The sequence below is a fragment of the Amphiura filiformis genome, chromosome 13 (assembly GCF_039555335.1).
Source record: "Amphiura filiformis chromosome 13, Afil_fr2py, whole genome shotgun sequence".
Lineage (NCBI taxonomy): Eukaryota > Metazoa > Echinodermata > Ophiuroidea > Amphilepidida > Amphiuridae > Amphiura > Amphiura filiformis.
In genome coordinates, this window is record NC_092640.1 from 22300084 (window position 1) to 22319198 (window position 19115).

Consider the following 19115-nt stretch of genomic DNA (forward strand, 5'->3'; position numbering starts at 1 on the left):
TTCATGTCAATAATTTCAGGTGAAAAACGTGGCCTACTGAGCTGTAATTTGGCAGAGTGGCCAGCAATACCTCTATCATACCCTCTGTAAAAAGGTTAAAAAATTGAACGAGTAGATCTCGAGTTACAAATTAAATCACCAGCTTCCCTTTGGAATTTCCATACTCCTTTCGAATCATGCTAAGAAGACACCTTTCTGAACATAAATGTGAAGTTTCGTGCCCATTCGATGTATTTTTCACCTGATTTCAACCCTAAATATTTTCTTATATTTATACCATCTGCACTGACTTGCTGCTATACACGCACAGGAGCTGTACTTTTAAAATACGCGCCTAATCAATAATAAGTCTTTCACTCCATTGTTAAAGTACTGTGCTCCCTGTAGCATATGGAGTGACCAGTTCCTAGAGTGTGATGGTTTTGTAGCAGATGACAGTATTCATTCAAGCCTATCAAGGTCAGTTATTAGCCACTTGCTGAATGGCTGGGCATTATCAGCTATCAAAGAGATACCTTATGCTGCTGCCAATCACAATAGAGGTTAAACATTTTGTTAAAACCCCAGAAGTGATATCAGGACAAAGCTGTGCATGTTGGTACTTGATTGTTTGAATACCTATGTTGAAAATCCCTTGTAGTACATTAGTATTTTTTCTTATGTGTAGTGTATATTGTTGTGGAAAAAAAGTTCACCTGGACTTTTGATTTTGTGCCACTTCGGCCATTATGGATGATTTTTGGCAAATGTTTTCTAAAAGCATGATTTCAGTGCCTCGGTTTGAAGAAATACTTAATGCTATTGACTAGTAAAGTGCCATTTCCTAAGAAACCCTTTGATACTTTCACAATATGCTTGTTTCATGTTTGCATATAATTAAAATAAAGAAATATAAAAAGGTAAATATATGCTTATACCACTTTTGCTCACATTGGTATTTTTAGACTTTGTCAATTTATTTCGTTCCAATGACCGGTCAGAATGGGAAACTTTGAAAAGTCATAATTCGAAAAGTTTTTGACCGATTTTGACCATTTAACCACCAAAATACTTCTGTTGATGAGTTCTTTCCAGAAAACAATCTTTTGTAGCAATAGCGGCAACATGAAATTATGATGGTCATCCCTACTATTATGTTATGTTATTCAATTGGAAGCTTTCCAACTTTAATTCTTTATGTTGTGCAAATATGTTATATTTTAACATTCCAAAGAACATTTGAGCCAAAAATGACAATGATCAAGTGCTTACAGCTTACGTGTGATTTTTGATAGCATGCAACATTAATGTTGAAGTTTTAAAAGATTTTTTAAAGTTTAAAAACTTTGCATTACAATTTCGTTGAAATATTCCAAGAACATTAAATTGTGTTAGAATTTTTTCAAGCCAGCTGGAATTCTTTATGCAATAATTCTTTATTCAACATTTATATCAACATTAATATATATTTACAAGTACAGAGCATCATCTTACATGCAAGCTTTCATTTTTAATATCGTGCAGGTTTTTAAATTTGAACAAAAGCTAATTAAATGTTTTGCAAGAAACAGAGTTTAATAAAAATTCCCTTTAAAAGGGAAAGCCAGCCTCAATGTAGAAGAGGTCTTGTAATTAGTTTTGGTCAATGTGAAAGGCATTTTTAGGATCACGCTTACATCTACATGACAGTCCACCAAACCATCAACGATGAGAACATGCACACTGAAACAGCAGAAAACATTAATTCCTAATCTCATGTCAACTCTTTTAATTCATTACATGTACTCCAAATTGTTCTGGTCTGTTTGTTTTGTTGTTGTTGTTGTTGTTGTTGTCGTTGGTTTTTTTGTCTTTTCAGCTTTTTACCCACGATATCTCAATTTCCAATTTTGTAATACCAGAACTTACGAACTCAATATCTTCGCTTAGGAATGTCCGATTTCACTGCTTTCGATATATACACTGCCGGTTTGAGTTAACTAACATGTACATTTTATTTTAAAATAACTTAATTAATTCGCAATGTATAGTTTAAGCCTACTATATTATAATAGATAGTGGCCAGCACATTTATAAAGGACTGGTTACTCACTACAATCTTCACTCTTAAACTGTGTTTTTCTGAATGTGCTGATCATGTTGATTGCTAGTCGGAAACTCCTGCGAAGCTATGGACATGGCATCTTACATACTCCATTCTATAACAGTCTGCCTAGTGCCTTGTGTGTTTTCTCTTCAATCATTTTGTTGAATGTAATTTTATGAATCAAATAGTTATGTGTCATTTTATTTATAATAAAGAAGTTATTAAATTAATAAAGTAAGACAATTTATTTATCTATAAGTGCATGTCAAATGGGGTACATTGTTCAATACTATATGCATAAATTATGCCCATATTATAGCTAGGCCCTAAAAACTTTATTTTGCATCGGATTTTTCCGTTGAAAAGACAAAACTGATGTTTATGATAACAACCATTTCATCAATAACATTTTGAGTCATTTTTATCCATAAAACGACACAGGATATGATAGATAACTACTTTCACATCAATATGGTCCATATGATCACAGATTGTTGAGAATCTGTGATATGATCCGGGGATATGATGAAGATTTTGATTCTATAGATCTGTTATCAACATGATATCACGCTGTTCAGTGGTCAAGGAGTAAGGACCCCGGTCAAGGACACTGATATGACATCATAGGTGATGTCAGATTTTCTTCTGCTGACCATATGATGCTATATATATTAACTATTATTGTTACATTTAGGCCTTTAAACTTTTAAAGTCATAATTAATTAGTTCAAACATAACTTTGGTAATACTCACTCGTTTTCGTTCGTTGAAACGGCAAAACATACTTACTTTTCCTAACAAATCGAATTAAAATATTTTAAAAAAAATTTAACCACAAAAAGTAAAAAAAAAAATCATTCCAATACCACTAAAATATAATCTCTTGAGTAAACTGACCCCAAACCTGAAACAGGTACCAGCCCCGAATGGGCTGGCGAAAAGAAGGATTTCACAGAACAAAATATGAAGCCCATTGAGAGATAACCACTATAAGTGCGCATTGTGTTGAATGATCTTTCTTTCAAACTTGGAATGAAGTGAATTGACGCATGCGTTGTGTAATCGCTTATCTCTTCGCGATCATTCAACTGATTCCAACAAAATTAGCGTATAAGATGCAGAATCAGATGGCCTACACGCTGATGTTTAGAATGGTTGGATTCTGATGTCTATTTCTCGACTTACGTCCAAATTCATTCGCCCGGTAATTTTTTTCTGGGACACCCTGTAGTCCCTGAAAAGCACTTTAAAATGACACCACTTGCAAGTCATAAGAGCCTATAGTTATCTCAAAAATTCATGTTCTCGTGATACATTTTGGCAACGCTTGACATAATTACAAAAAACATAGTTTTTGTGTGTGTGTGTACTATTCAAGACTGATATTATGATAATACAATGTAGCAAAATGTTCATATGCGGAAAAATGGGGTGGTACTTTCTATACCCTAAATACTACATGAATTAATATGTATAATAATATACATACCGTATCCCATATCTGCAATTTCCGATTACAAAATGCTTACACAAATGAAACTTGTCGCAACCATACACCCGACAATAGTCTGCATTATGTTCAAATCTGCTGCATATTTCTGCCGGTGTATGAGCATAAACTTTGCAATCATTGCCTGCAATACCCTCTAGACGAAAATATTGTGGGTGCCGTTGGAAAAAGAATTGCGCATCGTGGAGATTTGTGAACAAATTCTGCTTACAAAGCTCCGATAGCTGAACCACCCCACCTGATGAACATATCCAACGTAAAATGGAAATTCCATTTGGTTGGCTCGCTTCTGTCAATGGTCTACCTGATGACCAGCCGTCTTGTTGATAAGACATATCTTTTGTGTGATTTGTGCGGCGAATCTCTGGGCGCGAATATTGTTGCTTACATAGAAGTAAGACATGTCTCCTTTAACCCCATGACCATTATATTATTGTCAACAAGCTATTCCGTATGTTGCGTGAATGTACGGGAAACCCGTTGACTTTATGTGTATTCGTATTCATGTAATGGTCACTTCCTGTAGGGGAATCCCCGTATATTCTTTTAGCCTCGTCCTAAGGAATAACGCACAGAGTGAAATGGGAAATGTAAAGCACCGAACAGAACTTCCGTTTTCATGTTTTGTTAGCGAGCATTAATTGTTGCTGAGGCTATTACACATGTTGGAAAGTACAAAAATAGTATGCTGTAAAAGGTTATCTTGATTGAAGTTCAAGTGTCACTTTCGCTAGACGCTAACGGCAGGCAGCAGACTAGATTCTTAAACGATTCCATAGAAGTTGTAGTAACACAATTAGAGCGGTTACCGCACCATAGGTGAACCATGGGGCTTCGCAGTATATTGTGTAATACCACTGTCACACATTTTGGACTTTTTCTCTTTTGTTTTGTTTTCGAGATATTTAATGTAGAAAAGACCACATATGAACAAGTGTCAGCCCTTGTGGCGGAAATATTTTTTATTATCCATGCATATTCTTTGTATGTTGCTCTTTCATTTGACACAACTTAGGGGGTCATACCTTCTTGGCATTTCGAGATATGTAAAGGACCCAAAATATGAATATTGGCTCGGGTCTTAAGAGGAGTGTCACCCCCGGTAGTGAAATTAATTTTATTAAATGTTTTACTTCTTTCTCTTTCATTTGACACCACTCGGGGCGACGGGGTCCTACCTTCTTGGCATGTCGAGATATGAAAAGGATCCAAAATATGAATATTGACCCGGGTCTTATGATGAGTGTAACCTCTGGGTGGGGAAATATTTTGTTCATTACATTTTTTATTCATTTTTCTCTTTCATATGAAACTACTCCGGGGGGTCATACCTCCTTGGCAATTCTAGATATGAAACTGACCCAAAATATGAATAATAACCAATGTCTTATCAGGACTGTCACCCCCGGTAGGGAAATTATTTTATATTATATTCTTTAGTTTTTCTCTTTCATGTGACATTATTCGGGGGTCATACCTTCTTAGCATTTCGAGATATTTCCATTTAAGACCAAAAGGTTGCTGAGGAAGGAAAAAAGGGAGAAAGACGCTGCGACCATTGCATGTGTCAACAAAAAAAGAAGAGCACTTTTAAGAAACCTTTTGGTCAATAATCTTATCTGGAAATATAAGATTTCCGGATAAGGCGCATGAAAGTCGATTCCGAGTTTATCGTCCCCCGCCCGCGTCACTTTTTGGAAACCAAAAATACCCGCGTCAATTTTTCAAAAATGCCAAAATAATTCATTATTGTCAAAGTATCAGTGTTTCACCAGTTTTAGCAATTGAAAACATATATTTTTGTTTGTAAAACATATAAATTCATAACTTGGAAGCAAAACCAGGTTTTTTTTTCTAACTTTTGTAGTCTCTACCTTTCGTTAAAATTTCTTCGTCGCATTTATTACCATTTTGCTTTAAATCAACACGCATTTTAGGTCAATAATGAAATCTGATAAAATAATGAAAAATGAAAAATGAAAAAGTCACCTCACCAACCTGGAAAAAAAAAGTGACGATAAACTTGGAATTGACTTTCATGGGCCTAACATAGATTGAAAAATTGTGATCTATAATCCCCGACATTGCTCTTATGAACTGACATCCACCTGGTACAAGTTCCAATATCTGTGTGTCAGTCTGTGGTCATAGTGCTTTTCAAGCAGGGTCGAGGTAATCTATCAGCAATCTTGCTATATTAAGTTAATGAAACTGTTTTGATGTCATTACACATCTATTCCAGAAAACTTACACATGAAAATTAATTGGTAATTGGTGGGAGAGAATAATTGGCAGGACAATTGGTTCTACATTTTCACAGGATAATAATTAGATGTTAGGATAGAAGAGGGTGTAATGTTATGCCCTTAATCAAAATTTTTTGAAAAGAAAGGACGGGAATGAACAGAACCTGCTAAAAGATCCAGAAGATAAAGTCTTTTTGGTATTTTCATACCTTCTAAGGGGGGTTTTAAAGGTAGGCCTATCGGCTGCCTTTATATATAATGCTTTTTCTCTTGGGTGGAATAAAAATGCATTTATTCCGTGAAATATTTTCTGGTGTAGGAAAAATAGATAGGGTACATTCCACTCTTAGTACCAACTTTATTCCACAGTGGAATCCATTTTATTCCGTCCTGAATAAAAACATTTTATAAAAACTTTATTCTTTCTTAGGAAATGAAAAGAAAGTTTCCCTTACAAAGAGGGAAAAGAAATTAATTTTCAACAAGATGAATAAAGTTCCTATAAAAGGGAAGGTTCCATTTTCGATTTCTCGAATTTGGGCAAAATGAAGGGAAGGCCTATTGAGTTATCTTTTTCAATTTCTCAGAAAAAGATGAAAAAAATCCCTTTAAAAGGGAAAGGTCCATTTTCAATTTCTCGAAGTTGGACTAGGAAAAAGATGAGCCAATGGAGAAGTTTTTCCAATTTCTCAGAAAAAGAGGGGGGGGGGCAGGTATACAGGTTTACTGTGGTATAAATATACCTTTATATCCATCTCTCGATAGATATAAAAAAGAATAAACCTTTTGGAAAAATTCAAATGAATTTTTTGAAAAGTCCATTTCAAATTTCTCGAATTTGGACTAAATGTAGGATTTGCCAGATAAGATGCCTTTTTCAATTTCACCGAAAAGGAGGGGGGACTGGTAGTCAGGTTTATTTTGGTATAAACGTACCTTTATATCCATCATTTGGAGAAATACAAATAAAATTAACCCTTTGGAAGAATAAAAATTCCTATAAAAGGGAAGGTCTTTTTCGATTTCTCGAATTTGGACGCCACGAGGGGTAGGCCTATCGGGTTTTCTTTTTCAATATCTCAGAAAAAGAAGGGGGTAGGCGTATAGGTTAATTATGGTATTAAAATATCTTTGTATTCACCTTTTGGAAAGGTAAAAAGATAAAATTAACCTTTTGGAAGATTAAAAAGATCCCTGTGAAAGGGAAGGTCCCTTTTCGATTTCTCGAATATGGGTAAAAGTGTGAGTAGGCCTATCCAATTGTCTTTTTCAGTATCTCAGAAAAAGAGGGGGGACTGGCGTAGGGGTTAATTGTGGTATTTGCATACCTTTGTATCTACCTTTTGGAAAGGTAAAAATAAAAATAAACCTTTAGGAAAAACAAGAAATTCCTATAAAAGGGAAAAGTCCGTTTTCGATATCTCAAATTTGGACCAGAAATAGGACATGCAAAAAGCAAATCCCTCCAATTTCTCAAAAACCGTTGACATAGTTCTGATGTCCAGCAAGGCCGCAGGGCCGGCAGGCCCGAGGCCGGCGACTCCCATACGACGACTAAACACTCCAAGTGAGTTCCAATATGAAAGCGCCCCGCAGGGCAAGAAAGCAAAGGTTATAGCTCCCTTTTTCATTTTCTCAGAAAAAGATGGACGACAGGTAGACAGGTTGATTGTGGTATTTTCACACCTTTAATCTAGCCTTATGGAAAAATAAAAAATTAAATATTAAAATTAAAATATAAAAACCCTGTAAAAGGGAAAAGTCTATTTTCGATTTCTCGAATATGGACTGAAAACAGAGCATGCTTGTGGAATAGTATTATTCAGTTTCAGTGTCTCATAAAAAGAGGGGTTTACAGGAAGAATTATTTTGGAATTCATATACCTATAATTCAACCTTTTGAAAAACCCTATGTAATTCCTTGTATTACGGTATAATATCACGTGCGCTCTTTCGGGGTACGAAAAAGCCCTATGTATGGTCCTTTCGAACACAAAATGGAGCGAAGAGGGAAAAAGTTGCAAAACTTCTTCATTTTGTCTGATGTGAGTAACTTATTTGAAAAAACCTGATAATAGGTTTAGTGTGGTGGACAAATATTAATAAAATATGGCCCGTTCTGTAAGGAATGCTCTTACAGAGGAGATAAAACGATGAAAAATATTTACCATATGGTGAATATTAAATCAAAGAGAAATATCCCTGTCCAGGAGTCAAGAAGGAGATCTGATATCATCATGAGTAAACTCTATGAATGGTATCATTTATATATCATCCTTATGCCTATAAATAACGCTTAGAAAAGGCATAACATGATTATTATATGTGGATGTCTTAAACATGTTAAGCGTTATGTGTATTTAAAGCCATCTCTTTTCAAATTTTTTTGAATTGAGATTAAATTGCCATGCTGAGGATGACTTACCAATTAGGCCTATACGTGCTTGTCTTGAACATGTTAGGCGAAATGAGGATCAAGGATAATCTGTCTTCAAAATGTTTTGAATTGAGATTATTTTGTCATGATAAAAATGACTTTCTTTACAAACATGAATTGTTTGTATAATGCCCTATTAAATATGTAGGGGCATAAATTTGTAGACTCCTGGCTCGATGCTAGGGAGTATACTAACGAAACATCACTTAAAATTATTAAGAAATGTCGATGCAAGAGCGTGCATGCAGTTAGTAATACGCGTTTCCGGGATATTTTAATCCCTTCAATCTATTTTCATCGTTTTATCTGCAGTCAGATTTCTCTTATTAAATGATGTTATAAGAGAAATGAAAATATCAGACGCGTTTCTGGTATAATACCGTCATCAGTTACTCTGCGAGGCCATGGATGGACCCTGGCCTGTGCTTTTTAATGCTCGAAAATCGTGTTAAAATAAGCACGATGGTGTAATTTTGCAAGGGCTATTAAACCATATATGTGAGAGGGTGGTTTAAGGTATTAGGCCCTAATAGACTATCTTGTCGTTCTCATGACTCGATATCTGGATCTTCTGAAGACTCCCATATTGGGTTTTCTTCTGGTGGAAGGAAGAAGTCTTCAACATAGGGCCTGCACTTTGGCTCGACATTTGAAAGGGGTGTGAATTCATTTTTGGATACGCCCCTATTATAATTAGGTAATACTCGACTCACACACATTCCCTATTATGTATATACATGTACCACATGTAGTAAATCTGTCTGCTTTATCTGTATTGTGCCGTTCTTAAGCAAATAGTTAAACACGATTTCATCAAACATTATAACAATAGCTCTTTTACAGTGTGCAATCATCCCGGGCAATAATTTGGCAATAATAGAGGATGTGCGTGAAATTATTGATTGGCTCCATACACAGGATTTGAACCGGTGTCCTTCACCGTAATCATGGCGCAATGCAGTGCATTCAATCAAACGTTGTCGTCAACCTATTTGATCGTATAGTGCATTAAATTTGTTATGTGTGTGAGACGAGCTGTCGCGGTAGATTGCAATAGCTTGTAATCATGCTTTTGTTGAATGAATTTGAGTACTCCGCCATATTTACAAAGCCCAATTTAGTGATCCCAGCGAAAGTGAAAAAAAAAATCAAATTGTTACTTTTATAAAAAAAATTTAATAAAAAAAATTGGCAAAAATCCCAAGAAAACGGCAGTATCGACGAAGTTGAAGCCCCATTCAAATAGGCCTACATGTAGCTAATTTATATACTGTCTGTAATTACAGATTCACGTAAATGCATTATTTTTGTCTTAAATACTAATACAAGGGCATTTCAACATAAGAATCCAAACAATTAAGTACCAACATGCACAGCTTTGTCCTTATATCACATTTGGGTTTTAACAAAATGTTATCAAACCTCTACTGTGATTGGCAGCTGCACAAGGCATCTCTTTGATAGCTGATAATGGCCATCCATTCAGCAAGTGGCTACTAACTGACCTTGACAGGCTTGAATGAGCACTGTCATCTGCTACAAAACCATCACACTCTAGAGCTGTGTTCACACATGCACTTATTACCGGTAATATTTTATCTAGGCTTATGTCCGATCGAATTAAATATTTCCGCTAATCCCTTAGTGCGTCCACATTTGTCGGCAATAGCGCTATACGCTGGCGAAGTTACGTAATAATCGGATTAACTACCATAGCAATAGGTGAATCATGCTGATTAGTTGCACCTGTAAGATTAGTATCTTTGAAAAGACCGGTATTGTATTCAATCTATGATTGCAGACATACAGGTGATGAGTGCAACCTGCTTGTAGTACAGCGCGAAATGTTCAAATTTGTTTTCACCTATTGCTATGGTAATTAATCCGATAAATGACGTAACTTCGCCAGCGTATGCCCGACGTGTTATGTCCGTTAAAGCCTATTACCGGTCATAAATCTCTTCTTTCTACATGAGCATCATCAGAAAATTTAACCCGATTTTAAATGTTTTCACTGAAAATTCACTTTCAATAAACGCCCCTCGTTAGAACAAATTACAGACAATGCGGTAGGTATGTCATGTAAGAAAAATGCAAATTCAAAAGTTCCAAAATTAAGACCAATTTTGTATTTATGTAGGTTCTATTATTATTATTATTATTATTATTATTATCATTATCATTATCATTATCATTATTATTATTATTATTATTATTATTATTATTATTATTTTAGTTTGACAAAGTAGTCCCATTTTACAGTAGACTTAGCATTTTATACATGTAGGCCCTACTATGGTGGACATCGTTGAAAAAATGACAAAAATAAAAAAAATTACACTGACTCCCATCATCATTCTATTTTTTTCTTGGGGGGGGGGTCCCAAATTTACAAAAAGTCGGCTTCAATAAAATTGCGACCTCCCCTATTTCGGCAGCAAATATTTTATGACCCCCCCACCCCAACCCCCCCCCCCCAAAAAAAAAAGGCATCAGTCTTTTTGAATAAAATAAACACACTATCTGTAGTCATGCTGTGTTGTGACTCCCTACATTTTGGTCATCAAAATATTTTATGACACCCCTATTTTTCTTTCCGTATATATTTGGGACCCCCCTAATCATCTTATAAAATGCAATTGCATGCCTTTCTGTTATCATGCTTATGGCTTAATAAATTTCATCTCCATCTACATCCAGGGCCATACTGCCCCCCCCCCCACTGAACCCTCTGGGGTTAACATTTGCTACCCCCCCGAAACTCGTGTAGGTTATCCCAATAAGGATGGTCAATTGCTCCTGCGCCTGAATTTTTCACCCGATCATGGAGGGTGCGATGGAGAGTTTTCAGTGCCTTTATCACTACAGGTATCTGCTCCCCAGACCGTATGGGGACCCCCCCCCCCCTTGTCATGTAATAGCGTCCCAAAGCTTTTGTTATCCCAGAAATCTCTCCAAATTTTGAGTATAGCCAATGTTTCCTTGTCATTCCAATTGACCCCTCTATGGAAACGGGAAATCACAAGCAGCAAATAAAAAAAGAAGCTAAATGTTTTTAATGTTCATTTTCAATGATTCTACCTGTTCAGTAATAATTCTTCCTGTTATAGTGAACGCTCCCATTTACTCATCTAACGGTGATGTTCGAAAAAAATAATCGCATCCCCAGGCCTTGCCGTTTGAGGCGAGCGACGATCGCTCTCGCTCGCCGCCGCTCGCCCAAACTCGATTTTTAGTGAGCGATTTTCCACTCGCCATAGACACTAAATATCACTCGCTGCGAATCTCCCAAAATCAGCCACTGAATCAGCCATTTCAGTATTTAATCGATGCTGTACTCCCTCTAAGCGTAGAAAGTGAAAAATGTTAGCGCGCTTCGCGCGCATTTCAACATAAATGTACATAAATACCGTGTCAAGACAGAAACTCTACTTGATTATTTCCTAAATAAGTGATATTTGTGAAAATTCGACCACTCGCCTACAATCATGCTAGCGAGTGATTAACCACTCGCCTTTAAAATCTAAGGCCTGCATTTCGCTAGTTTATATTAATATTTGCAGCTGCAGCCATAAATTACTCTGCTTAAAATTTTCCGCGAGTGATATAGGCCTACTCACAATTATATCCGACAGCCCAATAGTGCTGCGTGTCCACACGTAATTACTATTACCGGACGTAACGTTTCGATCGGTCTTAACAGCTCTTAACTCTGGTCATCTTCAGCCTTAAATTGTCGGATTTAAAGCACATTACGTCGGATATAGTAATTTTTTTATATCCGACGCTCATTCACACTGCCACTTATATCCGATACTATTACCGACGTAATTTAAGTCCGGTAATAGTCCGACTGTGTGAACACGACGAGTCGGCAATAGCTCTATGTCCGACGTGTTTATATCCGAGCTATTACCGGTCATAACTAACCGGAAATGGTCAGCAGAGCTAATGTCTCCTTCTCTTGCCAGTTCATTCCTCTATTGCGTTTGATATTCGCACCTGCATCCATGATGATTTTGTTTTATCTCTCACTGGTCACACTATTTATACTCTGCTTCAAATCAGTTGCGCGAGTGATTTAATTTAACCCGGAAGTGTTCTTCACGCTGAATCACGCAGAAAGGTGAAAGGTCACAGTTATATCCGACAGCCCAAAAGCGCTGTTCAGTGTTCACACGTAATTACTATTACCGATCGTAACGTTTCGATCGGTCTTAACAGCTCTTAACCCTGGTCATCTTCGGATTTAAATTGTCGGATTTAAACCACATTACGTCGGATATAGTTATATCCGACGCTCATTCACACTGCCACTTATACCCGATACTATTACCGACGTAATTTAAGTCCGGTATTAAGTGGTTTAAGTCCGACTGTGTGAACAAGGCTTAGGTTTGACAATGGAGTGAAAGACTATTATTATTGATTAGGCGCGGATTTTAAAAGTACAGCTCCTATGCGTGTATAGCAAAAAATTGGAATAGAATGTTTGGAGTCATGTAACTAAAATACTAAATGCATTCTGCAAAATGTGCTCTATCTGACCAATTTATAAAGCATTTCATTAGCTTTAATTTGACACATTGTTTGACATGTTTGGAATTATGGTAAATCATTAAATAAAATATTTATTAATTAATCAACTATGTCAATTAATTAAAAATTTAATGCAACTTGCATATTTTCTCTGACAGAATTGTAGGATTTGACAAGAGCCATTTTTCTTGTAAGTTTGATTCTTATAACATACCGGTATCGTATTGCGTCCCATTATAGTTACAGAAAAAAATACGCGTGCAGGACACACATACGCACCCCTACACACACACACCCAAAGGATCGTACCGTTTTAAAATCGTATAACATTCTTTGGCGCTAGTAGTAGTAGTAGTAGTAAATTCCAATTTTCTTTGCTTTACCTCACTTGTTCTGCTCAAAATTAAAAGGGGACATATCTGACAGTAAAAGCTTACATTTTATGGAAATTATGTTTAACTATTTTTGTTTAAACAGCACAAAACAGATAAAGCAAAATTACTATACATAGGACTATACATGTATGGTATGCCAGGGACTGTTTAAGAATATATCATTAGATTTATGATATTTACTTCGAGGACTGTTATATATCAAAAATGTGAAAAATATCAAATTTTAATAATTTGTCATAAAATTTGTATTATATCATAAATTTCAATGAAATTTATTTGATATCAGAAAGACATTCTTCGTATTCAGAATGCAATTCGATATGTCTGATGTGCTCTCATGTCCCACAAAAATACTATCGAAACGCTCAAAACGCTCATTCCAGATCCCTTAAAGTCATAATGTACGATCTTATAATATGAATTTGGTTATTTGTTTTCAAACCTGCATATTTGTAATGTTTACAACTTGCACCTAAATGGAATCAGCCAAATTGCTTGTGTTTGTAGGTAAATAGAGCAAAGCTCGACATAAAGTCATAATGTCCTCCCATAGAACTGCGTGTTAAACGGCCAAAATAACAAGCAGTGTTTCTTTCACTTTACCTTATTATTTCAGCTCAAAATTAACAGAAACCATTCCCGATAATTATTACCAGTATTATTTCAGCATTTTGAGTATATAATGACAAATTTCAAATTTGAAGGAAATCGTACATTAAGTCTTTAATTTGGTTAATTTTCTTTGTCTTTTTTTCTTCTTTTCTTGTTTTATTTATTTTCTTTGATTTATATTGCCAGGGTAAGGAGAGGAGGGAACTAAAGGAATATTCAGTGATTTTTTGATTTTTTTTCATCCCGACGATCGTAAAAATCATCAAAATTCAGATTTTGGATACTAGACTGCGGAACTCGGTCTTCATTGATAGTCAGTAATTTTTATATTTTGGACATTACTATGACTATCATTTGAGGACTGAGTTCTTATGATCCGAGGAGCAGTTTCAGACAATTGCTTGGGATTATTGGGGCAGGTTATCTTTTGAATTCTTTCATGACCACTGAAGCATAGTCAAACCTGTCAAGGACACTCGGCGTGAATTGAAAGACCATGTCACTCGCCACAAAAGAATGTCAAAGGTCATAAAACACCAATTTGGTCATTTGGTGTCTTCTGCTATCTAAAGGCCTTATATGGCTGATTTTGTACCTTTCGTCATTGTCATAGATGTGCTAACAAAGCTTGCTAGTGCAGTGGTTCAGCCGAAAGCCGTGTGTCTAAGGCAAAAAATAATGCATTTACGTGAGTGTGTAATTTATATACCGGTACTGACAGTATATAAATTAGCTACATGTATTTGAATGGGGCTTCAACTTCGTCAATACTGTCGTTTTCCTGTTTTGTTTTTTTTGCCATTTGTTTTCATTAAAAAATTTATAAGCGTAACAATTTGATTTTTTTTTTCACTTTCGCTGGGATCACTGAATGGGGCTTTGTAGCGCGGATTATTCAAAACTTGTTTTTACCTACTGCTATATATATAGTATTAATCCGATTATTACATAACTTTGCCAGCGTATTCAAGACATAGGTTATGTAAGGGATAAACCAACGTACTTTGGATAAACTGTACATGGGTATAGAGGCCCTGCATGCTTTTATTGATTGGCTCCAAACAAAGGATTTGAAATGTGTCCTTCACCGTAATCACGGCGCAGTAGCCTACAGTCCATTCAATCAAATGTTGTCAGTGTGCGAGACGAACGATGTATAAAAAAATCTCGAAGTCACATCATCACTTATCATGCTTAATATTGTAAAAAGTTTGTCCAATATACTGTGTGTAGGCCTATTGTTCCCGGATATTGTCAATGCACTCAAGCAAACAGGTATTATATTTTGAAAAGGCCGCTATAGTATATTCACATGGGTGTCTTGAATGGCCAATCATATGGGACATAATCAAATTGCAGTGACTGCTTCCTTTGTTACCACATGTCAGTCATCTTGTGATTATTGGACCATGTAAACCTGCAAAAAACGAGCCAAAGTGCAGGCCCTATGAACCCCTGCTTTCCATGGCTAGATCGTACAGCATGTTGAGAGTTGGGGAGCCAGGACGAGTGTCTTCAAAAAGAGTGCTTTCGTCTGGGACTGAATTCTTTGAAGAGTTCAGTCTTGCTCTAACCAGTATATCGCTCAGGTTCTGAGCTCTACTGAATGCTATTATTGGGACCTCTGGGAAGATTTTTTTCAAAGAGGGGTGATCTTTGATGATGTCCCAATACTTCAGAATGGCATGCTTAATATGTTTCCCACAGATCTGAGGGAAATATTGAGATTTGAATACCAAGGGATCTTATTTGATCTCACTGGTTTTTCAGTTAAGTATGCCTGTCTGCTTTCAAAGTTCACTTCTTTCGAAGCTGCATTGATCTCTTTGAGGTTATAACCTCTGCTTAGAAGTTTTTCTATGAAGATTGATTTTCTATCTTCGAAAGACTTTTTGTCGCTTGAATTCCTAATCAGTCTTATGAGTTCTCCTTTGATGAAGCCTTTGAAGACTGAAGGGTTATGACATGAGCTTCTGTCCAGGTAGCCCCACGTCTCTGTGGGTTTGGTGAAGCATTTTATGTCAAGTATATTTGACGATAGAAAGCGAACCCCTTTATAGATGGTCAGATCTAGGAACTGGATTTCGTTTTCCGATGCTACATGTGTGAACTTGAGAGATGGGTGGAGATCGTTGATCTTGGAGACGAATATTTCAAGTTGCTCCTGTGACCCTGACCACATCAGGAGGGAGTCATCCATGTACACATGGAAAGAGATGACGTGTTCGTCCATGTGGAGTATTTTTTGGACCAACTTGTTTGCGACAAGGCAACTCAGGGACACGCTTGATCTTAGACCCATCGGTGTTCCTGAGGTTTGAAGGAAGTACTGGCCGTTGAATTCAAAAGCATTTCTGAATAGCACCAGTGTCAGAAGTTTCTCCATATATTTTAAGCTGGGCATGGGAGGATCGAATGAAAGTGGATCTACTCCTTCTAATGCATCTAAAGCAACCTCGAGTGCCTCTCTTTGGGGAACTGAGGTGAACATGCTAACAATGTCGATGCTTGCCAAAATTATATTGGAGGTGAGAATTAGCTTTTCAATCTTCCGGATAGTGTCAGATGTATCTTTGAGATACGTAGGTGCTTTCTGTACTTCCGGTAACAGATAGTGATCTAGAAATTCTGAGATCCTGTTCAGTGGGGCTCCACAGTGTGAGGTCACCGGGCGGCCTATAAAGGTGCCACTTTTAGGTGTCTTATGTACTTTTGGTAACATAAAAAACACTGGAGTTTTTGTTTGCGAGCTCTCCACTGGATCTAGATAGTCTGCCAGAGCCTCGTCTATCTCTTTTGCAAGTAGCATTTCATTGATTACATCACTCACCATTTGAATGGTGTCCGTGGTCATATCGTAATCCAGCTTGAGATAAGAATTACGGTCGTAAAGTTGCCTGTGACCCTCGGATATGTAGTCTTTTTTTGATAAGATACAAATCCCTCTCCCTTTATCGAATTTTTTCAAAACGATATTTGGGTTATTTTTCAGTCTTTTTATGGCTAGGAGCTCATCCTTGCCAATGTTGGGTTGTGCAGTTTCGATCGGAACGTCTGCTAATTCCGTTCTCACACCCTCTAAGTAGTCTTCTAAGCCTATACTTGGAGCCAGACCAGGGGTCCATGATGATGGATTTCTGACCTGTGTCTGGATTTCCAACCTCTCATTGCTGCATAGAATCTAATTCTCATGTTTCTAGCAAAATCATCTGCTGCTTGCATAAGGGTGCGTTTAGCAGGTTTGCTAGGTGTAGGTATGAAGGATAAACCTCTAGAAAGCGCTAAAATTTCTGAGTCTGAAAGTTCATAGTCAGAAAGATTCTTGACGAATTGTTTTGCTTTGTTAACCAATTGTTTCCTGATTAGGCATCTGGTTTGTGTTCTTTTCAATATATTAGACTTTCTTTTCTTACGTCTAATGTGTGTAGATTCCCTGTGAGGGTGCCTGTGGAAATGGCGGCCCATTTTAGAATATAAAAAAGGTTTTGGGTTTACACAATTTATTGCGTTAAACCCCTTATTTATATAAAATAAAAGAAGGAAAATACTCAATTCTCTAATCTGTATTCTGATTAAGAGTGAAAGAGAACAACACTAGACAGGTGTCCGACTTTTGTCTTTCTTCCTTTTGTCTAGCAGCCAGCTGACACTGAGTGAACTCGGTGGATGGTTATGATGCAAGTGACAGAGAAATTAGGAACCGTTTGCTTTTGTAAAAAGCACTGATTCCCAAACCGGATCCTATCAAGTTCTATTTCATGATTGGCTCTATGGGCACTTGTCCCTAGCCAATCCTGTTGTTCGGTTGACAGGGTAATTTGTGATTGGTTGAGTGGATTGCGCTGAGGAACCTTCCTGGATCCGACCCAAGTTAGTGGTATGTATGGGCGCCAAAATCTTTGGCTTTATGGGTCTTCACTATTTATTGTGTTGAAAGACCTGTTTATTTATTTTATAAAATAAGGGTAAAGGGAAAATATAAAGAATTACTCTCGTATAATTATGAGATAAAGCAAAAAGAGGGGTACTCTTTTTACGAGTATTGCTGGCTCTGGAATGAGCCGTATGGTTTCACCTTGGTAAAACGTGTGACATTAAGTCAATCTCTTTTAGGAGTATTTGGTGGCTCTGAAAAGAGCCGTTTGGTTTGCAGCGGTCCACTATCGTGGTTTTACACTGTGCTTTTAACCTCTTTCCCAAAGAGGAATTCCAATGTTTTTTCGGTTCCGGACTTTTGGTGGCTCTGAAAAGAGCCGTTTGGTTTGCAGCGATCCACTATCGTGGTTTCACACTGTGCTTTTACCTCTTTTAGGGGTATTCTAAACCTATTCGTCCCTCAAGCGTCTGACAAATGCTTCATCCTGCGTTTTAGTCATGTCTTCAAACATGTCTTCAAACTTCGCCTTGGCTCGAACTGCCTTTTACACCTGCTCATACGTGAAGGAGTGAGTCACTTCTTGACGGTGTTTCCTTCGGATCGGGTTCCTATGGTCCCCTTTTGCTAGTGCTGGCATGAGTGTTTTGAGAAGGCTGCGTCTCCCTAAAAGAACTTGGTTCTTTTAGAACCAAATTCTTGTTCTGATGTCGAGTTGTCCTTTTCGGAAAACATCTAACGGGTTTTCAAGCTGGGTTTGTTTAAATAAAGACCCAGTCTTTATCCAATTGCTTGAGTAAAACCAGTGGAGAGCAAAGCACAAACCATCCCAGTGGGCCGCTGCGAACCAAGTGAAGAGAAAAAAAAGAAACAATTGCTTTTATTAAAAGCATGGATCCAAAATCGGATCCTAGCGAGTCCTATCTTGCCATTGGCTAAGATATTAATAACCTCGGCCAATCATATAGCCTTTCGGTCAATTAATTTTTTCATTGGCTGGCTGGAAAAGGCGCTAGGAATGGCAAGCTTGAGAGAAGGATCCTACGGAAACTTGTTCCTGAAATCTGGCTCAGTGAGATTAACCAATCAGGTCCCGAAGCGGTTTTTAATTTTTTTGATTGGTTGATGAATTTTTTGAAAAGAAAGGACGGGAATGAACAGAACCTGCTAAAAGATCCAGAAGATAAAGTCTTTTTGGTATTTTCATACCTTCTTAGGGGGGTTTTAAAGGTAGGCCTATCGGCTGCCTTTATATATAATGCTTTTTCTCTTGGGTGGAATAAAAATGCATTTATTCCGTGAAATATTTTCTGGTGTAGGAAAAATAGATAGGGTACATTCCACTCTTAGTACCAACTTTATTCCACAGTGGAATCCATTTTATTCCGTCCTGGAATAAAAACATTTTATAAAAACTTTATTCTTTCTTAGGAAATG

General features: G+C 36.9%; 2 protein-coding genes across 2 annotated transcripts in view; both read right to left on the reverse strand.

Annotated features, from left to right (window-relative positions):
* Positions 1-4068, reverse strand: part of LOC140167490 (zinc finger CCCH-type antiviral protein 1-like) — a 42092-nt gene extending 38024 nt beyond the window's left edge. Inside the window, exon 1 of the mRNA XM_072190797.1 lies at positions 3555-4068. Within this exon, the coding sequence (XP_072046898.1) occupies positions 3555-3910 (356 nt within the window). The 5' untranslated portion in view covers positions 3911-4068. The remainder of the gene's footprint in view (positions 1-3554) is intronic.
* Positions 4069-15479: 11411 nt separating this feature from the next.
* Positions 15480-16658, reverse strand: LOC140167492 (uncharacterized). The gene has a single exon (XM_072190798.1). The coding sequence runs from the start codon at positions 16656-16658 to the stop codon at positions 15480-15482; it is 1179 nt and encodes a 392-aa protein (XP_072046899.1).
* Positions 16659-19115: the final 2457 nt, after the last annotated feature.

Excerpts from the sequence above, each read along its gene's own strand:
- LOC140167492 (XM_072190798.1), bottom strand. The coding sequence starts at position 16,658 with ATGACCACGGACACCATTCAAATGGTGAGTGATGTAATCAATGAAATG.